This window comes from Lolium perenne, chromosome 6 (assembly GCF_019359855.2).
Source record: "Lolium perenne isolate Kyuss_39 chromosome 6, Kyuss_2.0, whole genome shotgun sequence".
NCBI lineage: Eukaryota > Viridiplantae > Streptophyta > Magnoliopsida > Poales > Poaceae > Lolium > Lolium perenne.
The window spans coordinates 196,710,428-196,730,687 of record NC_067249.2 but is presented as its reverse complement, the minus strand read 5'-3'; the positions used below and the strand labels follow the sequence as shown (position 1 = coordinate 196,730,687).

The 20,260-nt window shown below is 45.0% G+C and overlaps 2 protein-coding genes across 2 annotated transcripts; one reads left to right on the top strand and one right to left on the bottom strand.

The window, feature by feature from the left end:
- Positions 1-1,414: 1,414 nt before the first annotated feature.
- Positions 1,415-2,837, top strand: LOC127306488 (uncharacterized). The gene is made up of 4 exons (XM_051337124.2): positions 1,415-1,881; positions 1,980-2,045; positions 2,223-2,323; positions 2,422-2,837. Exons 1-4 carry the CDS (start codon positions 1,555-1,557, stop codon positions 2,588-2,590), a joined length of 663 nt encoding a protein of 220 aa, XP_051193084.1. The 5' UTR covers positions 1,415-1,554; the 3' UTR covers positions 2,591-2,837.
- A 5,038-nt stretch (positions 2,838-7,875) lies between these two features.
- LOC127306487 (putative pentatricopeptide repeat-containing protein At3g01580) lies at positions 7,876-10,696 on the bottom strand. Its single transcript, XM_051337123.2, has 2 exons — positions 8,389-10,696; positions 7,876-8,092 (listed from the first exon to the last, which is right to left on the bottom strand). The coding sequence occupies exon 1, from the start codon at positions 10,606-10,608 to the stop codon at positions 8,512-8,514; it is 2,097 nt and encodes a 698-aa protein (XP_051193083.1). The 5' UTR covers positions 10,609-10,696; the 3' UTR covers positions 7,876-8,092; positions 8,389-8,511.
- Positions 10,697-20,260: the final 9,564 nt, after the last annotated feature.

Below are 20,260 nucleotides of genomic sequence, written 5' to 3'. Positions count from 1 at the left end.
GTCAACCAATTTTAATATTTAGATCAGTATATTTAAGCCAGTTCAAATACAAGCTCAGCCAGAAAATATATTCGCATCATGAAAATGTAAGCTGAGAATTTTTTAACCAAATGGTAACATTTCAGATAATGGAAAATCATTATCCCTTACCGTTTTCCCCATGAAAAAGCCGTTCAAAGATCGGACTGGATAATCCCTGATTCGTCTCCTACAGTCATGAGAACAAGGTTTCCAAATGCTCTTGGGGCAATGGAAACCGTAACCCCATTGCAGACTTGGCTATTCTCAAGATCAGGCTACCTCTCGTGAAGGTTGTTTGTCGTCTGGTTACTCTGTACTCTCCCAGTAGGCACCTACTCTCTTAGCTCCTCGACCTAGCAACCAAACAAGCAACTGATTTCAAGCAGATTCGATGCGTATAGGATACAGAATTAGAAGTATACGCATAACAAGATGTTGCTGACGAAGGGCTAACCTTTTTCAGGCGAATGGCTCGGACATAGTCGTGGTCGTATGTCGAGGATGAGGCTTCCTAGCCGTCTTGGCCAGGTCCTCCAGGGAGGCCGAGCTCGTCGATGCGAGGGAGACCAGGGATCGAGACGGGCGGGAAATGGAGGCGGCGCCGGATCTGAGCGCTCTCCACCTCCTCCTCTTCCTCCGATTCGCCCCACTCGATCCCCGGCGTCGTGCTGCTCCACCTGCGCCATGAGACGGAGCCGGAGCTCGCCGCGCCCAACCAAGCCCGCCCGCGCCCGCCCACGCCCGCCCTTCCCGAGCTCGCGCCGGCCTCCTTCCCCGAGCCGGAGCACGCCGCGGCCGCTCACGCCCGCCCCCGCTCGATCCGGAGCTCGCTCGCGCCATGACGGAGAGATTCGGGAGGCGGCTCTCGCCCGTAACCGCCGTCGTCGCGCCTCCCGGCACTGCGCCGGCCTGGTCGCCGCGCCGCTCCGTCCCGAGCGTCCGGTGTCGCCGCGCGGGGGAGAAGGAGATCGCCATTGGGGAGGAGAGGGGCGGGGAGGATTGGGGAATGAATTGGGCTGCCCACGCGATCTAGGTTTTCACCGCTCACGGATGGAGATTGAAGGCGACGAGAACCAGAGCATGTGGCTGCCTCCGACCAGTGGACCCCGCACGGAACCGGTCCCAGGAGTCATGGACTCAACAAGAGGCTGCGGATGTGTCACAAAAATTCACAGATCCAATGGTCGAGGTGAAAAGTGGGGGTGGGGTTTTACTGTAGCTCGGCCAATGGACGATCAAGATTGTTTTGCCCCCTTGGAGTGGCCTGGTTAGCCGAGTACTCTAGCATCATTTATAGGAGAAATTTGCTTGTTAACAGAGGATTGCGGTGGGCGGAGATCAAGCCGCCGGTGTCGGCCCCTGGACGCCATGGTCGCGACTCACGAGCCAGTTCTGTCGTATTGCGTTGGATACTTGGATGCAATTAACGAATTGATTGCTGCACGTTAGAAGGCCATGCGGGCCAAGAAGGAAGGGATAATGCAGGACGTCTTGCCAAATCCCGCAAATAAATCGAAGGATCAGTTTCCATAGATGGGCCTTGCAGACTTCGTGGAGGCGCCGCTGTATATATATAGGTGCGCAGGGCTGTTGCGGCGCCTTGCTGCAAATCGTTCCCAAATCCTACCCAGTCTGCGCGATCTAGCGATTGAGAGGATGGCGATGACCCGATTCTTGCTGGGGAGACTGCCGCGCCGTTCCTCGATTCCCCTATTACCTTCTCCGGCACCCTCTTCGAGCCCCATCGCCAGACGATCTCTGGCGGGAGTTCCCGCCATGGAAGCGCCGTCTCCATCTGGATATCCCGCAGCTGCCGCCGTGCGATCTTTCCTGGCGGGACAAGGCCTCTCTCCTCCAATGGTTTGTTTGGTTCCATCGCACATCAGATGTCCTAGGTTAAAATAGATGCAGCTCATTTTACTTTAATCTAAAGTGACGATTTTGGTTTTGGAATGCAGGGCCTGAGGTCCTACCGGCGTTCATCTCGGTCCATCCGTCAATTCAGTACCAACGGGGACATGAAGGTATTTTCGGAATTTTGCTCAAATTTGTGCTACACAATTCAATTGGAATTTCGTTCGGTTTGTGCTTAGGAGTTGATTTTTCTTTGTCTTGTGAAATTTGCCGGGTTAATCTTTATATATCACCATATGTTAATTTGTCCGGTTTGAAACTGAAATTTGGGTTGCATATGATTCTAGGACACGGGAACTGATAATGGTATGCTGGTAAAACTGATTAAGAGGTTTCTCAAGAAGATTGGGCATCCGTCTCAGTTCACTGGCCCTGAACTGAAAGAATGGTGAGTATGCATCAATTGGAATTTGGTAATCTAGAATAGTTCAGCAGAATCCCACATCAATTAATTTGATGCATCTAATCCATTTGTTGTGTGTGTAGGGGGAGGAATCAGAAACCTTTTAAGGATACCAACCTCAGTGGCCCTATCTTTGCTATGTTCAGTGGTGCCTTGGTTGTAGTCTGGGTCAACGACGACTGGAGATATATCAAAGCGAGCTTCAACGAATTCGTAGGTGGTCTTACTGGAAGTGTGAAACGCAAGGATTGATTGTGTGCTTCATCTGACACTTGCCTGCGCTGAATATTTCCCCCAATCCAGTATCGAGAGTTGCTTATCTTAATTACCTTATGGCATAGCAATTATGTGTATTAACGTGACCCACCCTCTCATCAAAACTGGTCTCCTATGTTGGTGTAACCTAAAACATGTGTATGAAAGTTGCGCATGTTTGTCACTAGTAAAAGTTGTTGGACTTATCATGTGCTTTTTCTTTTATTATCTTTCACCCTTAAAAGTTACACGCATTATTCCTCATGCCTTGTTTGGTTTCGTGTGTTCAGTTCTCATTCAAGCCAACATATCAAATACCACACTATCACAATATAATATGTCTAAACTCATACTTGTACAATATCATCAAATATTATGCACCCAACAAATTATTCATACCTAGCAAAGTTGACAGATGGTACAAAAGACAAAATCTTGCAACGAAGCGAAGTTGGTATATGGTACAGAAGACACTATTGCAACTCAATTTCTTTTCTTCGCCACGGTCTTGCAACTCTAGTTTACACATTGCAAGTTGACCTTTATTGGTGCCTCGTTGCTCGCTGATGTCTGCTATATATGTGAAAAGACCCAACTTAGCGAATGAGATGCATAATAAGCAAAATGCCATCTACATGTCAAGATAAGTTCATTGCTGCATAAGATAAAATTATATGGTATCTAATGAAAGTTCTACTCTTTGGTGGAAAGAGATACAAAATCATTTTTTCTCAATGCACACCACATAATGGTTATAACATGAAGTTTAGTTGGTCGAACTGACCGTTGCCATGGTAGCAGAATGTGATGCACTAACACAAGATCAATGCATAGTGGATAGTGTTGGGCAAAATTTTGTGAAATGTTTTAGTTTAGTTCAAATTTTGTAACCGGATGTGAGAATTAGATTTGTGAAAGGAAATGAACTACTCAAACCAACCTACCGATGCTGCAATAAGAGAAGAGTTGTGCTCAAGGCGATCTCACTGAGGGGCGTAGAACATCGTATTTGCTGATGTGGCACATATAGGACCCCAGATGTCAGAGCTAAAAGGGCTTCAGCCAGACAATTTTTTTGTTTGTAAAAAACCCCTTAAACATCTAGTTCCTCCTCAATTCCCCACCAAAAACTAAATCCAAATGCTTTCCCCTGCCAATCCGCACCGCGCTGCCGACCCCGCCGCCGCAGCCTAGTTTGCCTGTCTCGCTGAGAAGCAGCAGCACTCGACGGAGCACCACAAGGCGTTGCACCCTTAGCGCCGCGTGATAGCTCCCGCTCCTCTGTTCCGTAACCGCCGCCAGCCTCGACCCGGCCGTGCGGGGTGGCGGCGCATCTGGCCGGAGAAGATAGCCTCTTCCTTTGCGATGAGCGGCGCCGCCAACGTCCCAGAGTAGCAGATCTACGGGCGCGATGAATTGGCCAGAGGCAAAGAAGATGGCTCGGGGCCGGCGAATGGCTACGTAGACCTGTACGAGGGGATGCGCGCGGACCTGTACGCGGAGACGAACGATGTGCCGGCGGCTACAGACGACCGCTGAAAACATCAGCGAACCTTGACGACGGCGATCGCGCGTGGAGGGGAGGACGGCCTTGGCCCGCGCGGCGGAGGGCCTGCCGGCGGTGTGCGCCGTGGTGGACCTTGCCAGTGGTGTGTGGCTCGGCAGCCGTGTAACAATTCTTCTCTTTTGTTATTTTTAAGTTTAGCCCACTTAGTTTTTGTTGTTGAAAATTGGTTCCTCTTAATGGTAGGTAGTTGACATGTGGGGTCAAATTCGGTCCACGTCAGCAAAATACGACGCTATACTCTAGCCAGTGACCGTTACAACCTTTCAGCCGTCTTCAGTGACCATACATTGAGTATTTCTAAATACAGGCGGGTAAGCATGTCAAGTTTAGGTACTCCTGATTTATTTTACTCTTGTTTTATGCATATTATAGAGAGAATTATTAGCAGAATCAATGGTTGGAAAGAGAAAATTATATCTTTTGGTGTGAAGAGGTATCAACTCGTCAATGCCTAGAGATTGTAGACTTAGGGTTCGTGAAATTAGAAGATAAGTAGAAGTCGAAGGTGGTCAGACGAACGAAGATGTCTAACTAGAAAAAAAAAGGTAGCTAGGGTTTAACAATGATCGATCCTTTCTTTGCCCTCAGCTTCGCCCTTATATAGGAGGCGAAGCCGAGGCTATCCGTGTCGTACAAGTATACAAACGTCGGGCCACATTAGGCCTTTCCATATATTGCTACAAGTTTTCCGATATTGACTCTACTTCCTTGGGCCACATATCTTCGGCTTCATGGGCCTCCAAACCTTTGGGTACGTAAGCCTTCAACTCCTAAGATGCCTGAAAACATAAACCAGGGGTATACACGTGAACATGCCCATTAGGCATACCCATATCAGTAGCCCCCGAGATTTTATTCGAGTCGTAGAATCGGGTAAATCTCCATCCTTCATCTCCTTCGCAAATACTTTGAGTACATGAAAACGCTATTTTTACTCGATATCTATATTGTACAGGGGTATTGATAAATGAGGCTGGTTCACCTGACGATGTTGTGGAAAATCCGCATAAATCTACTTCAAGTTCGAGTCCCCGGACTCGAACCTGAAATACTGGCGTAATTCAGGACATGCCGCTTTCGGACTTATCGAAAACTGTGAATTTCAACTAAGTTATCAGGTAGCCAACGCGTCCGCTGGAATTTTCTTCACACCTATTGATGTGGAGAGATTATAATTCAACTACATGATGCTATTCTTAACCGCAATTATCAGAACAGACAAAAGTGCTAAAGAGGAAACACAAAACAAAACAAAATGGTTCCGGTACCTGCTAATCAGTAATCACGGCCTGCGGATCCCCAACACCTTGGCCCGCCCTTGACCTTTTAGTTTCTTTGCTTAAATTATCACTCCTTGAAGCTTCGTTGCTACTTAAACCTCAAAATGAGAGCTTCATTCATCTATCAACCACCGTTGGCCCCTCTTTTATTTTGTTCCAAGCTCTGTCACTGAGCATAGGAGAAAGAGACAAATTCTAGTTTGCAGTAGTGCAAGCACATGTGGTGTATTAGCCTGCCCAAGAAAAAAAAGATTACTCAAGTGATCCAGAAAAAAACTAGACATCTTCAGACACCAAGTGAGTGTCCAACTGAAAGAAACAATCATGGCCAACTCTCAACTTCAGTGACAACTAACTTTGGTGTGAATGTGTGCATTACATTACTTCAGTAACAACATCAGTGACAACTCACTTGGTAGCAATGTAGAGATCTTCTCCCAATCTTAGTGTGACCTCTCCCCAGCTGTGAACGTGAGCATTACATTACTGAACTCTACTGCACTGCAATCTGGAACTTTTTTCAAACCTCTATCTCTGATAATGTCCCTAGTCTCTTTTACAATGTCCCATTTTTCATCAAATGCACATATATTTGTCAAGAGATTATAGTAGCCAACATGGTCAGGATCCAGCTTGAGCAGTTTGGCAGCTGCCACTTCAGTCATCTCTGTGACACGGTGTGTTCTGCATGCAGCAAGCAAGGTACACTAAGTATGAGCATCAGATGTCCCACCCATTTCATAAAGGAGCTCCGTCGCCTCCTGAAATTCACCAGCACGGCCAAGGAGATCTACAATGCTCTGTATTTGGCGTAACTCCATAAACTGAGTCATGCTTTTAAAAATGAACTTTCCTTCCTTGCACAAGTCCAGAGTGGCTGCAAGCCCATAACAGAGATACAAATGTCTGCCTATTAGGTCTTACTGAAGAGGCAACCATCCTTTGATACAAGGCAACAGTTTGCCGACCAAGGCCATATGGACTCCATATCCTGCGATCATTGAGCTCCATGTCACGAGATCCTTTTCAGTAGAACTTTCAAACGCGCTACCAAAATACCTTATTACAGAAACCAGTGTTAACCAAATAGCCATGTAGACAAAAGGCTTGCCGCATAACAGCAGACTCCGAGCATGCAGCAAGCACCTTCACGATAGTGACAGCGTCAGGAACAAGACCATCTAAATAGCCATGTAGACAAAAAGCTCAGGATCCCTGTACGGGCTGGGCCTGTGAAGCGGCATGATCAGCTGCGCCGCCCACCACCACCACCATGGCTCCTCTGCTGCCATCTGAACTAGGAGAAGCCTCATGTGTGGAATGCACACACGCATGCATTAGTGGTTTGCATTAACAAGTAGGAAGACTATGTAGAGTGATTGCATTTTTTTCTTTCTTGCTCTGTTTGTGGTTTCATGCAATGATCTGCTGCTGCTGTTTCTTTTGTTTTTGTTTTCATCGTTTGTTCCGATCGATGTTTGCATCTCTTTTGTTTCTAGTGTATTGGACAATGTTCTGTGTTGCTCAAGTTCACACATTGCCGATCAGTTAAGTTTGTGGTTGTTGCTGCCTAAGAATTTATAACTGTTTTGTTTTAGGTAGTCTGGAGTACCTACATATCACTATCTTAAGCAACCAATATGCGATAGCTTGTGTACAGTTGTGGGGTGATTTGGCTGCTGAGTGGCTTAAGTTGTTGGAAATTATCCATGGTGTCAATTTGACTCCAGGTGATGACAGAGTCACTTGGAAGCTTGGGCAGAAAGGAGTTACTGCTAGAATCAAAATGTTCTTGTGATGTTTGATAGGGGATAAACAGTGTATGTTCTGTGCTAGAGATGAAAGCATAGATCATTTGTTTTTCTCTTGCCCTGTTGCGAGATTTATTTGGAGCATTACCCAGTGCTGATAATACTCCTGCTTAGCCCACAAAAATGGCTGAGCTGGGAGGGCGGATTAACAATTTCAAGGGCAAGACATGGTTTCAATTTCTCTTGCTGCTATGTTTTGGGCTATCTGGAAAACCAGAAACAAGGCCTGCTATGAGAAGAAAATGCCAAATAATCCTTGTGATATTAACCTTTTGATTTTTCACTTGATTAATTACTGGTCTGAGCTGCAGAAACCAAATAATCAGAGACAAATTGCAGCGAGGAAGTGAGCTGGTGAAGAAGATAATGCAGCAGATCTTCAATAGAGCTAGGGGCTGGGCACCACTATGTCGAAGAACTGCCAATTCATAGTCTTCATCAGGAACGTTTGCGTCTGGACGAATCTACCAAGTACCTCCTCTGTTCCAAACTGTGCAAAAGGGAAATGCATAGCTGGCTCTACATGCTAACTGCAGCCAGTAGATCAAACATAGGAGGAAGAGCCAAGCACTAGTCTGCAAGGGCGCCAGCATATGTGGCAAATTGCCCTTCACAAACAAAACAAAAAAAAAAAACAGATCAATCAACTTCCTATTGGAAACAATTGTTTAAATCGGTTAAATGGGTGTACAACCTGCAGACTATAGATGCATTTACTCTGGAAAAGCATTGGAGTTGCTAGGCATGCAACTCATTATGTCCAGAGAACAATCAAACAGTCAGTGGGACCTAAGAGATCACTAACTGCCCACATATCATGATCCATGAGTCATGAGCAGACCTGAACAAAGACTCTGAAATGAATCTACCTTCCTACAAATAAGTGGTTACTTCAAGAAATTTGTGTTGAGATCAGGTCAATGAGCTTCTTTAATCATAGAACAAGGTTTCCATGCTCTGACCATCAATAAGTTGAGAAATCCACAAAACGTACTTAGCTGATCTTTATATTAAGAGAAATACAGCTATACACTTCTTGAAGTGTCTATACTACATACAAAATGTTACAATTAGTGCAAAACTAGGTTGCAATTGGCTATTATGAAACTTTTTTTTGTTATAAATTGAAATTATTACCTAACATATGTTGTCTGTTCGTCACACTCTTCTAGAAACCCACCAGCAAGTGAAAGGCATTCGAAGACAGTGTTTTCTTTTTCTTTTTTGCGGGTAAAGACAGTATTTTCAATTCAGAGAAGATCACAAATCTGAAAATACCATACGAGTGTCCAACTGAAAGAAACAATCATCGCCTCTCAACTTTGGTGACAACTCCCAGAGCAATGTAGAAATCTTCTTCCAATCTTGGTGTGACCTCTCCCCAGCTGTGAATGTGTGCATTACATTATTCACCTCTACTGCACTAATACCTGGCACTTTTTTCAAACCTTTGTCTCTGATAATGCCTCTAGTCTCTTTGACACTGTCCCACTTTTCATCATATGCATATATATTGGTCAAGAGATTATAGTAGCCAACATGGTCAGGATCCAGCTTGAGCAGTTTGGCAGATACCACTTCACTCATATCTGTGGCACGGTGTGTTCTGCAGGCAGCAAGCAAGGCACACCAAGTATGAGCATCAGCTGTCCCACCGATTTCATAAAGGAGCTCTGAAGCCTCATGAAATTCACCGGCACGGCCAAGGAGATCAACCATGGCACTACGATGCTCTATATTTGGCGTAATTCCATAAACCTGAGTCATGCTTTTAAAAATGGACTTTCCTGCCTGCACAAGTCCAGAGTGGCTGCAAGCCGATAACAGAGATACAAATGTCTGGCTATTAGGTCTTACTGATGAGGCAACCATCCTTTGATACAAGGCAACAGCATGCTGCCCAAGGCCATGGACTCCATAACCTGCAATCATTGAGCTCCATGTCACAACATCCTTTTCAGTGGCACTTTCAAACACCTTGACAGCGCTACCCAAGTTCCCACATTTTGAATACAAATCCACAAGTGCAGCTGTCACAAATATCTTATCACTGAAACCAGTGTTAACCAAATAACCATGAAGACAAAAGGCTTGACGCAAAACACCAGACTCCGAGCATGCAGCTAGTACCTTCACCATAGTGACAGCGTCAGGGACAGGACCATCCAACAGCATGCACTTGAACGTTCGCATCGACTCATCAGGGAGACCATTTTGGGTAAGACCACTAATGACCGCCGCCCAAACTACTGCATCTTTCTTTGGCATCCGGCAAAATAACTGCATTGCCTTCTCATGGCACGAGCACTTCATGTACATATCAACCAGCGCAGTTGCAACTGTCATCTCAAGTTCGCACCCTATCTTCACAGCAATGTCATGCACCCTCTTACCTTCCTCAACATCCAGAGCAAAAGAACAAGCCTGCGCAACACTCACCACAGTCACAGAATTTGGCTTAATTCCTGCCTGAACCATTTTCTTATATACACTCAATGCTTCACAGGCGTCTCCCGATTGCACATATCCTGTAACCATACAGCTCCATGTGACAACGTCTCTCTCCGTCATTCCATCGAACAACCTCCTTGCATCTTGTGGTGCTCCAGTCCTCATGTAAAACCCAAGAATTGCATTCACCAAAGCCAAGTCATACTCAAAGTCATTCCTAAGAACAAAGGCATGGCAGGCCTGCCCATTTCGGACATCCCTCAGCTGCGCTGCTGCCGATATTACGCTCACAAGAGTGACTGGACTTGGCAATACGTCCTGGCCAACCACATCCCTTGAAAAGAACTCCAGTGCCTCCTGCGCCATCCCGTTCTGCTCGTACCCGGTCACCACGGAAGTCCGGAGGACCATGTCCGGCTTCTCGAACGCATTGTATGCGTTGACAGAGGCAACCATGTCACCGCATTTCGCGTACATCTGCACGAGCGCAGCAGCCACGAAGGCATCGGCGTACGCAGCACAGGACCGGACGGCGAGAGCGTGCACGGCGCGGCCGTGGGCGATGGAGGGGAGCATGGCGCAGGACTTGAGCAGGACGGACAGCGTGAAGGCGTCCGGGCGCACGCGGAGGTGCGGGAAGAGCAACAGCACGTCGCGCCACTGGCGCGCCCGGACGCGGGCGCGGAGGAGCGCGTTGCCAAGGCGCGGGGTCGGGTCCGGGATTTCATCGAACAGGTGGCGAGCGAGGCCGGGAGGGTAGGACGCGAGGACGCGGGCGGTGAGGTGGTGGGAGGAGTGAAGGTGGCCGGAGCGGAGGAGGTGGGCGTGGAGGCGGGCGGCGGCGTGCGGGGTGGATGGCTCCGCGGCGGCTTCTAGAAGCTTCTGGAGCGGTTGCCAACCCCGCATGTGTGAGAGCGCAACGAGGGCAATCGCCAAGCGGTGCGGTCAGCTTCTCAACACTACTATGCAAGTCTAAACATTGTCTAACTTCAAATTCTCGCAAATATGATTTCATATTTCAGAACTAAGCTCTGTGTATAATCGTTTAAAACACAATCCTCGTGTATGGAAACCGTCTAGCCGTCTAGGCCTGTTTGGTTAACAAGATTTCAAAACACAAAATCTGCCATGTCATATTAAATTCGGTAGAAATTGAAAACATTTGGATGTGCAATAGCAATGTTACTCTTGTTATTCGCATGCCTAGTCGGGACTATGGTCCTTATGTTTTGTAAGACTATGTTTGTAGGCTCATTAATTTAAAGCCAGGCTCTCCTTGCGCCTTTTGTCTAAAAATTTATAAATCTATATTACTCTCTCCGTCATAAAAAAAAATGCTTGATTTTTTCTAGATACGGATATATCTATAACTAAACTATGTCTAATTGCATCTGTATCTAGATAAAATTGAGCAGTTTTTTTAGGGACGGAAGGAGTACATGGTCGAACTGTAAATTTTATTTAAAAGAAAATGTATGGTAGATTGCCATAATTTTGGCTAGATTTACAGAGTTATATTACATGGTTTAGTGTAAATTTTATTTGGAAGAAAATGCATGGTAGATCACTGAATTTTTATTGTACTTCTGAATTCTACACAAACAAAACTTGACAAAAGAATTCCTTAAGAGGTAGAATCCTCGAAAATTTCCACATGGTTGGATAAGTTTATTGCTCGTGACCATTATATCATAGATGCATAACATTATTATGACATGCGACAAACAGATAACATCTTGGGGTTCTCGGAACTCGGAAGTGTCCGTAGGCATGGATGATCTCAAATTACCAGCCTCACTGCTAAATTTTACACAAAATTCGTAGAATGTATATAATTGTTCAATTTCGATGTAACAGGAAAAAAGTAATACTAGAACAGTACTCCAAGGATATATACGAACTCCTAGGTAGGTGTAGAGCCGTAAAATTCACTCAGTTTCTCTTCGTCGCCTCCTCTTCATCGAAGGCGAACTTAATTGAGCAAATCTCTTTAACAAAGGAGTTGTACTCATCGTCGAGCTCAACGAAGCCATGGGTCTCTAGCTTCCTTCGGACGAAAGCATCGGCCTTGGCAAGCCGATCGTGGAACTCGTTGAAGAAATCGGCCTCCTTGTTCAAGAACTCAATCACCTCGGCCCTAACTGTTGATGATCCGTCGTCCTCAAAGCGGGGAACGCGCTGGTGTTTCGATCTAGAAACGTGAGAGTCGACGAGCTCCGCCGGCATCCGACGCTTCCGCGTGATCTTCTCCGTGTTGTCTCCGCCAGCAGCAGTCACCGCCGCCGCCGTAGTGCTTTCGCTCTCATCCGTGACGGGCACATCCTCCTCACCTGTAACTTTGGTGGTGGTGGTGCAAAGCTTCAAGCTGAGCGCGATCTCCTTGCCGCTTGCCGGCCACTGCCATCGATCGCCTCACCTCTATAGTCTATCCGCACGCAGGCGAAAAACCTAGCTTTGGGTTGGTCCGGTTCGAGTCTGGACTTGACTCACGATGAGTAAAATGCACCAATGGTCGGTCACTGTAATTGTCGGAGCTGCTCGGTACGGTCACCGTACTGCTGAAATACGCCGCGAAGGTCACCGAACTTGTCATACATGATTTATACGGTCACTGGTGGTGTACGCGAGCGTGTATTTAGCAGCTAGGACGTGCAGGTCACTCAACTTTTACATGAATTGAATCAAAGTAACTGCGTCGGCTGGCCGTCGTGCAGAAAACAGAAAGTGTAGGGGCGAAATTGCAAAACAGCACATGGGGAGAGAAATGCAAAGTCCAATCCCCATCGCGTTGACCCGCCCCCATTCTCCACCCGCCGCGTCGACGACGCAGTCCAACCCGCACTCCCCCAGTTCTTCCTCCACCCGCCGCCGATTCGTGCGCACCGTCGGCCGATTCGGCCACGGCGGCCGCCGATTCGTCGCCCACAGGAGCCGCCGGAAGAATCGACCCCACAGCAGGCCGCCGCCGATTCGTCGCCCACAGCAGCGGCCGGCCGAATCGACCCCACAGCAGTGTAGGATAACGTTGCATAGAAAACAAAAAATTCCTACCGCGAACACGCAATCCAAGCCAAGATGCAATCTAGAAGACGGTAGCAACGAGGGGATTATCGAGTCTCACCCTTGAAGAGATTCCAAAGCCTACAAGATGAGGCTCTTGTTGCTGCGGTAGACGTTCACTTGCCGCTTGCAAAAGCGCGTAGAAGATCTTGATTACGGCGCCACGAACGGGCATCACCTCCGTACTCGGTCACACGTTCGGTTGTTGATGAAGACGACGTCCACCTCCCCGTTCCAGCGGGCAGCGGAAGTAGTAGCTCCTCTTGAATCCGATAGCACGACGGCGTGGTGTCGGTGGTGGTGGAGAAATCCGGCGGAGCTTCGCTAAGCGTGCGGGAAGTGGAGGAGCGGGCGGCTAGGGTTTGGGGAGAGGGGGGCGCTGGCCACTAAGGGTGCAGCCACCTTGGTGGTTGTTGGGGTGGCCGGCCCCCTCCCCTTGTCCCCCATTATATAGGTGGAAGCCCCAAGTGTTGGACTACAAGTCTCCAAATAAGACCCGAACCCAAAACCTTCCATGTGATAGGGAAACCTACCCAAGGTGGGAATCCCACTTGGGGTGGGATTCCTGATACGTCCCCGACGTATCCATAATTTCTGTTGTTCCATGCTTGTTTTATGACAATACTTACATGTTTTGCTTGCACTTTATGATGATTTCATGCATTTTCCGGAACTAACCTATTAACGAGATGCCACAGTGCCAGTTCCTGTTTTCTGCTGTTTTTGGTTCCAGAAAGGCTGTTCGGGCAATATTCTCGGAATTGGACGAAATCAACGCCAAACCTCCTATTTTTCCCGGAAGGCTCCAGAACACCGAAGAAGAGTCGGAGGAGAGCCATGGGGCCCCACACCATAGGGCCGCGCAGGCCAGACCCTGGCCGCGCCGGCCTAGGGTGAGGCCACCCTGTCGACCCTCCTGCGCCGCCTCTTCGCCTATATAACCCCTTTCGACCTAAAAACACAGTACCTTTTGACGAAACTCCAAAAAGACTCCAGGGGCGCCACCGCCATCGCGAAACTCCAATTCGGGGGACAGAAGTCTCTGTTCCGGCACCCTGTCGGGACGGGGAAGTGCCCCCGGAAGCCATCTCCATCGACGCCATCGCCTCCATCATGCTCCGTGAGTAGTTCCCCCATGGACTACGGGTTCTAGCAGTAGCTATGTCGGTATACTCTCCCCCATGTACTTCAATACAATGGTCTCATGAGCTGCCTTACATGATTGAGATTCATCTGATGTAATCGGTGTTGTGTTTGTTGGGATCCGATGGATGATACATTATGATTAGTCTATCTATAAAGTTTGTGAAGTTATTGTTGCTGCAATCTTGTTATGCTTAATGCTTGTCACTAGGGCCCGAGTGGCATGATCTTAGATTTGAGCTCTATACTTATTGCTTAGATTGTATCTACAAGTTGTATGCACATGTCACTGTCCGGAACCAAAGGCCCCGAAGTGACAGAAATCGGGACAACCGGAGGGGATGGTAGTGATGTGAGGATCACATGTTTTCATGGAGTGTTAATGCTTTGCTCCGGTACTCTATTAAAAGGAGTACCTTAATATCCAGTAGTTTCCCTTGAGGCCCGGCTGCCACCGGCTGGTAGGACAAAAGATGTTGTGCAAGTTTCTCATTGCGAGCACGTACGACTATATACGGAAAACATGCCTACATAATTAATAAGCCTGATGTTCTATCTTAATGCTTTGATTCCTATCAATTGCCCAACTGTAATTTGTTCACCCAACACTTGTTATTGGAGAGTTACCACTAGTGTAGATCGCTGGGAACCCTGGTCCATCTCTCATCATTATATACCCGTTCTATATGTCATTGGAAGTAGTATCAACTATCTTCTGGTGCCATTGCTCTTATATTGCTATTATCGCTCGTGTATCATTACAATCGCTCTCATATTATCGCTACTTTCACATCACCCCCGTTGCTAGTGCTTTTCCAGTGTGCACTGAATTGACAACTCGCTTGTTAAGGCTTATAAGTATTCTTTACCTCCCCTTGTGTCGAATCAATAAATTTGGGTTATACTACCCTCGAAGACTGCTGCGATCCCCTATACTTGTGGGTCATCAAGACTGTTTTCTGGCGCCGTTGCCGGGGAGGCATAGCTCTACTCATAAGTTCACCTGGGGAGTACACTCTACCTCTCTCTCTGTTTTATTTTATTTTGTTTTGCTTAGTTTACTTTTTCCTAGTTTACTTGTGCTTAGTTTATTTCTGTCTAGTATTACTTTGCTTAGTTTACTTTTGTCTAGTTTATTTCAGTTTTGTTTTATTTTCCTCATATACCCAAAAATCCATAAAAATTTGAAAAACCGAAAAATTAAAAACTGCTGTCATGGGAGAACCAACAACCTACTTGGAGCTTATGGAATGTTATAATTGTTATAGAGAATCAAGAACTGGTAAAGTAATGAGTGCTATGATAGAAAAATTGAATACAATTGCTAGAATCTTGCTTAGACGCCATGATATAAACTGTTGCTCTCAACAGGATACTAAACATCTTAAATTTCAATGTGGCTTTAGTGAGGAATTTTTTATTAAGAGCTATAATCGGAATTGCTATATTCATTATGGGTTCGAAGAGGTAGAACAATTTGTCTTATTTATGGGAGCCTCCGAGATAGAATCCTTCATGGTTGAGAATTATGAAACTTGTGCTATTTGTAAGGACCTTAAAGATTATGTCTCTACTATCCTTAATTCTTGCATAGAATGCTACAGTAGGAATCCTTATATCCTTGATTATAAAGAGAGACACATTAATGCACAAGAATGCACTCACAATTTGCAGGAACCGGTGGAAGAAGAAATTGATGAACCTGAAAGCTCATTGGATGAAAAAGAGGAGGAGAGCGACGAACAAAAGGGGGAAGAATGGATTAGCTACCCATGCCAACCTTCTAATGAGAGTAACTCTTTATCTCTTACACTATTTGATTGTCCTCCATGCTTACCGAAAGAGGTTGAATGTTATGTTCCTGTGGATTCTCTTGAAATATTCCCTATGAGTAAAAATTGTGAGAATAATTATGCTACTATTATTTATGATAATCCATGCTACTTTGATAAATCTTATGATAATGCTTTGTTTGTGCCTGATGTCGAAATGCATGGTACTAAAGAATTTTGCTTAGCAAATGTTTATGATAAAGTTCTAGATGATGGTCCTATGTTACTTGATACTATTAATTGTACTACTAATGAAAATGGGATTGGAGAGTCCTTGACTTATTCTATGAGTCCCATATCTCTTGAGATTGATCAACTACATTGTTATATTATTAATAAAAGTAAGTTTGAAAGTTTTTATTCCACTATTCTTGAACTTGATAAAAATTATGTGTTTGGAAATCATGAGAAGCATGCTACATGTGATAGTTATATTGTTGAGTTTGTTCATGAAGCTACTGAAAATTATTATGAGAGAGGAAAATATGGTAGTAGAAATTTTCATGGTACTAATACACCTCTCTATATGCTGAAATTGTTGAAGTTACACTTGTTCTATCTTCTTATGCTTGTCACTTTGTTCTTCATGAATTTATTTGTGTACAAGATTCCTTTGCATAGGAAGCATGTTAGACTTAAATGTGTTTTGGATTTGCCTCTTGATGCTCTCTTTTGCTTCAAATACTATTTCTTGCGAGTGCATCATTAAAACTGCTGAGCCCATCTTAATGGCTATAAAGAAAGCAACTTCTTGGGAGATAACCCATGTGTTATTTTGCTACAGTACTTTATTTTATATTTGTGCCTTGGAAGTTGTTTACTACTGTAGCAACCTCTCCTTATCTTAGTTTTGTGTTTTGTTGTGCCAAGTGAAGCCTCTAATCGAAGGTTGATACTAGATTTGGATTTCTGCGCAGAAACAGATTTCTATCTGTCACGAATCTGGGCTGTTTTCTCTGTAGGTAAATCAGAAAAATATGCCAATTTACGTGCGTGTTCCTCAGATATGTACGCAACTTTCATTAGTTTTGAGTTTTCAGATTTGAGCAACGGAAGTATTTTATTAAAATTCGTCTTTACTGGCTGTTCTGTTTTGGCAGATTCTGTCTCTGTTTTTTGCATTATCTCTTGTGGACTTTAAGCGAGCTTTTCTAGACATAGAGAGCTGTAGCTAATGTTTTATTGAGTTCTTGCAATGTGCCACTACAGGACCAAGGTGGATTCAAAAATTTTGAGTACTAACCCCTCTAATGAAGTTTATGAGAAGTTTGTTGTGAAGGAAGTTTTCAAGGGTCAAGAGAGGAGGATGATATATGATCAAGAAGAGTGAAAAGTCTAAGCTTGGGGATGCCCCCGTGGTTCATCCCTGCATATTTTAAGAAGATTCAAGCGTCTAAGCTTGGGGATGCCCAAGGCATCCCCTTCTTCATCAACTTATCAGGTTCCTCCCCTGAAACTATATTTTTATTCAGTCACATCTTATGTGCTTTACTTGGAGCGTCTGTGTGTTTATTTTCGTTTTTTTTGTGTTTGAATAAATTCGGATCCTAGAAATCCTTGTTTGGGAGAGAGACACGCTCCGCTTCTTCATATGAACACTTGTTCTTCGTTTTACTTTTAATGTTCAATGATAAAAGTTGGAAGCTACAATACTTATCTTTATTTGGTTGGAAACAGAAAATGCCTCATATGTCTTGGATAATTTGACACTTGGCAATTGTTTTGAGCTCTCAAGTAGATTAAGTTTTTTCATGTAGTTTAAACCTATTAGTGGAGAACTACCGTAAAGCTTGTTAAAATTGGTTTGCATAATTGATCTCTCTTAAGGTCTAGATATTTTCTGGTAAAGTGTTTGAGCAACAAGGAAGACAGTGTAGAGTATTATTATGCTTGCAATATGTTCTTATGTGAGTTTTGCTGTACCGGTTTATACTTGTGTTTGCTTCAAACAACCTTGCTAGCCTAAGCCTTGTACTGAGAGGAAATGCTTCTCGTGCATCCAAAACCTTGAGCCAAAAACTATGCCATTTGTGTCCACCATACCTACCTACTATGTGGTATTTCCTGCCATTCCAAAGTAAATTGCTTGAGTGCTACCTTTAAACAATTCAAAATGCTTCTCAATTTGTGTCAATGTTTTATAGCTCATGAGGAAGTATGTGGTGTTTATCTTTCATTCTTGTTGGGCAACTTTCACCAATGGACTAGTGGCTACATCCGCTTATCCAATAATTTTGCAAAAAGAGCTGGCAATGGGATTCCCAGTCCCAAATTAATTAACAAAAATAGACACTCCTCCATGGTATGTGATTGTTGGACGGCACCCGAAGGATTCGGTTAGCCATGGCTTGTGTAAGCAAAGGTTGGGAGGAGTGTCATCATAATAAAACTAAAATAAAAAGGCACTCCTTCATGGTATGAGATTGTTGGCAGGCACCCGAGGATTCGGTTAGCCATGGTTTGTGAAAGAAAGGTTGGAAGGAGTGCCACACAAAAATAAAAATAAAATGGGAGCCGCTCTTTGAAGGTTTGTCTGGCAAGGGGGTTAGAGTGCCCACTACCATTCGTTGACAATAGCAAGCACCTCTCAAATTTTACTTTTATGCTCTCTTTATGTTTTCAAAACCAAAGCTCTAGCACAAATATAGCAATCAATGCTTCCCTCTGCGAAGGGCCATTCTTTTACTTTTATGTTGAGTCAGTTTACCTACTTCCTTCCATCTTAGAAGCAAACACTTGTGTCAACTGTGCATTGATTCTTACATACTTGCATATTTGCATTCATCATATTACTTTATGTTGACAATATCCATGAGATATACATGTTGAAAGTTGAAAGCAACCGCTGAAACTTATATCTTCCTTTGTGTTGCTTCGATGCCTTTACTTTGAACTTATTGCTTTATGAGTTAACTCTTGCGCAAGACTTTTGATGCTTGTCTTGAAAGTGTTCTTCATGAAAAGTTTTGCTATATGTTATCTACTTGTTAGCAACTATAGATCATTGCCTTGAGTCACTTCATTCATTTCATATGCTTTGTAATAGTATGATCAAGGTTATGTAAGTAGCATGTCACTACAGAAATTATTCTTTTTATCGTTTACCTGCTCGGGACGAGCAGGAACTAAGCTTGGGGATGCTGATACGTCCCCGACGTATCCATAATTTCTGTTGTTCCATGCTTGTTTTATGACAATACTTACATGTTTTGCTTGCACTTTATGATGATTTCATGCATTTTCCGGAACTAACCTATTAACGAGATGCGACAGTGCCAGTTCCTGTTTTCTGCTGTTTTTGGTTCCAGAAAGGCTGTTCGGGCAATATTCTCGGAATTGGACGAAATCAACGCCAAACCTCCTATTTTTCCCGGAAGGCTCCAGAACACCAAAGAAGAGTCGGAGGAGAGCCATGGGGGCCCCACACCATAGGGCCGCGCGGGCCAGACCCTGGCCGCGCCAGCCTAGGGTGAGGCCACCCTGTCGACCCTCCTGCGCCGCCTCTTCGCCTATATAACCCCTTTCGACCTAAAAACACAGTACCTTTTGACGAAACTCCAAAAAGACTCCAGGGGCGCCGCCGCCATCGCGAAACTCCAATTCGGGGGACAGAAGTCTCTGTTCCGGCACCCTGCCGGGACGGGGAAGTGCCCCCGGAAGCCATCTCCATCGACGCCATCGCCTCCATCATGCTCCGTGAGTAGTTCCCCCATGGACTACGGGTTCTAGCAGTAGCTATGTCGGTATACTCTCCCCCATGTACTTCAATACAATGGTCTCATGAGCTGCCTTACATGATTGAGATTCATCTGATGTAATCGGTGTTGTGTTTGTTGGGATCCGATGGATGATACATTATGATTAGTCTATCTATAAAGTTTGTGAAGTTATTGTTGCTGCAATCTTGTTATGCTTAATGCTTGTCACTAGGGCCCGAGTGGCATGATCTTAGATTTGAGCTCTATACTTATTGCTTAGATTGTATCTACAAGTTGTATGCACATGTCACTGTCCGGAACCAAAGGCCCCGAAGTGACAGAAATCGGGACAACCGGAGGGGATGGTAGTGATGTGAGGATCACATGTTTTCATGGAGTGTTAATGCTTTGCTCCGGTACTCTATTAAAAGGAGTACCTTAATATCCAGTAGTTTCCCTTGAGGCCCGGCTGCCACCGGCTGGTAGGACAAAAGATGTTGTGCAAGTTTCTCATTGCGAGCACGTACGACTATATACGGAAAACATGCCTACATAATTAATAAGCCTGATGTTCTATCTTAATGCTTTGATTCCTATCAATTGCCCAACTGTAATTTGTTCACCCAACACTTGTTATTGGAGAGTTACCACTAGTGTAGATCGCTGGGAACCCCGGTTCATCTCTCATCATTATATACTCGTTCTATATGTCATTGGAAGTAGTATCAACTATCTTCTGGTGCCATTGCTCTCATATTGCTATTACTGCTGCTGTGTTACTGTTACAACTGCTCTCATATTACTGCTACTTTCACATCACCCCTG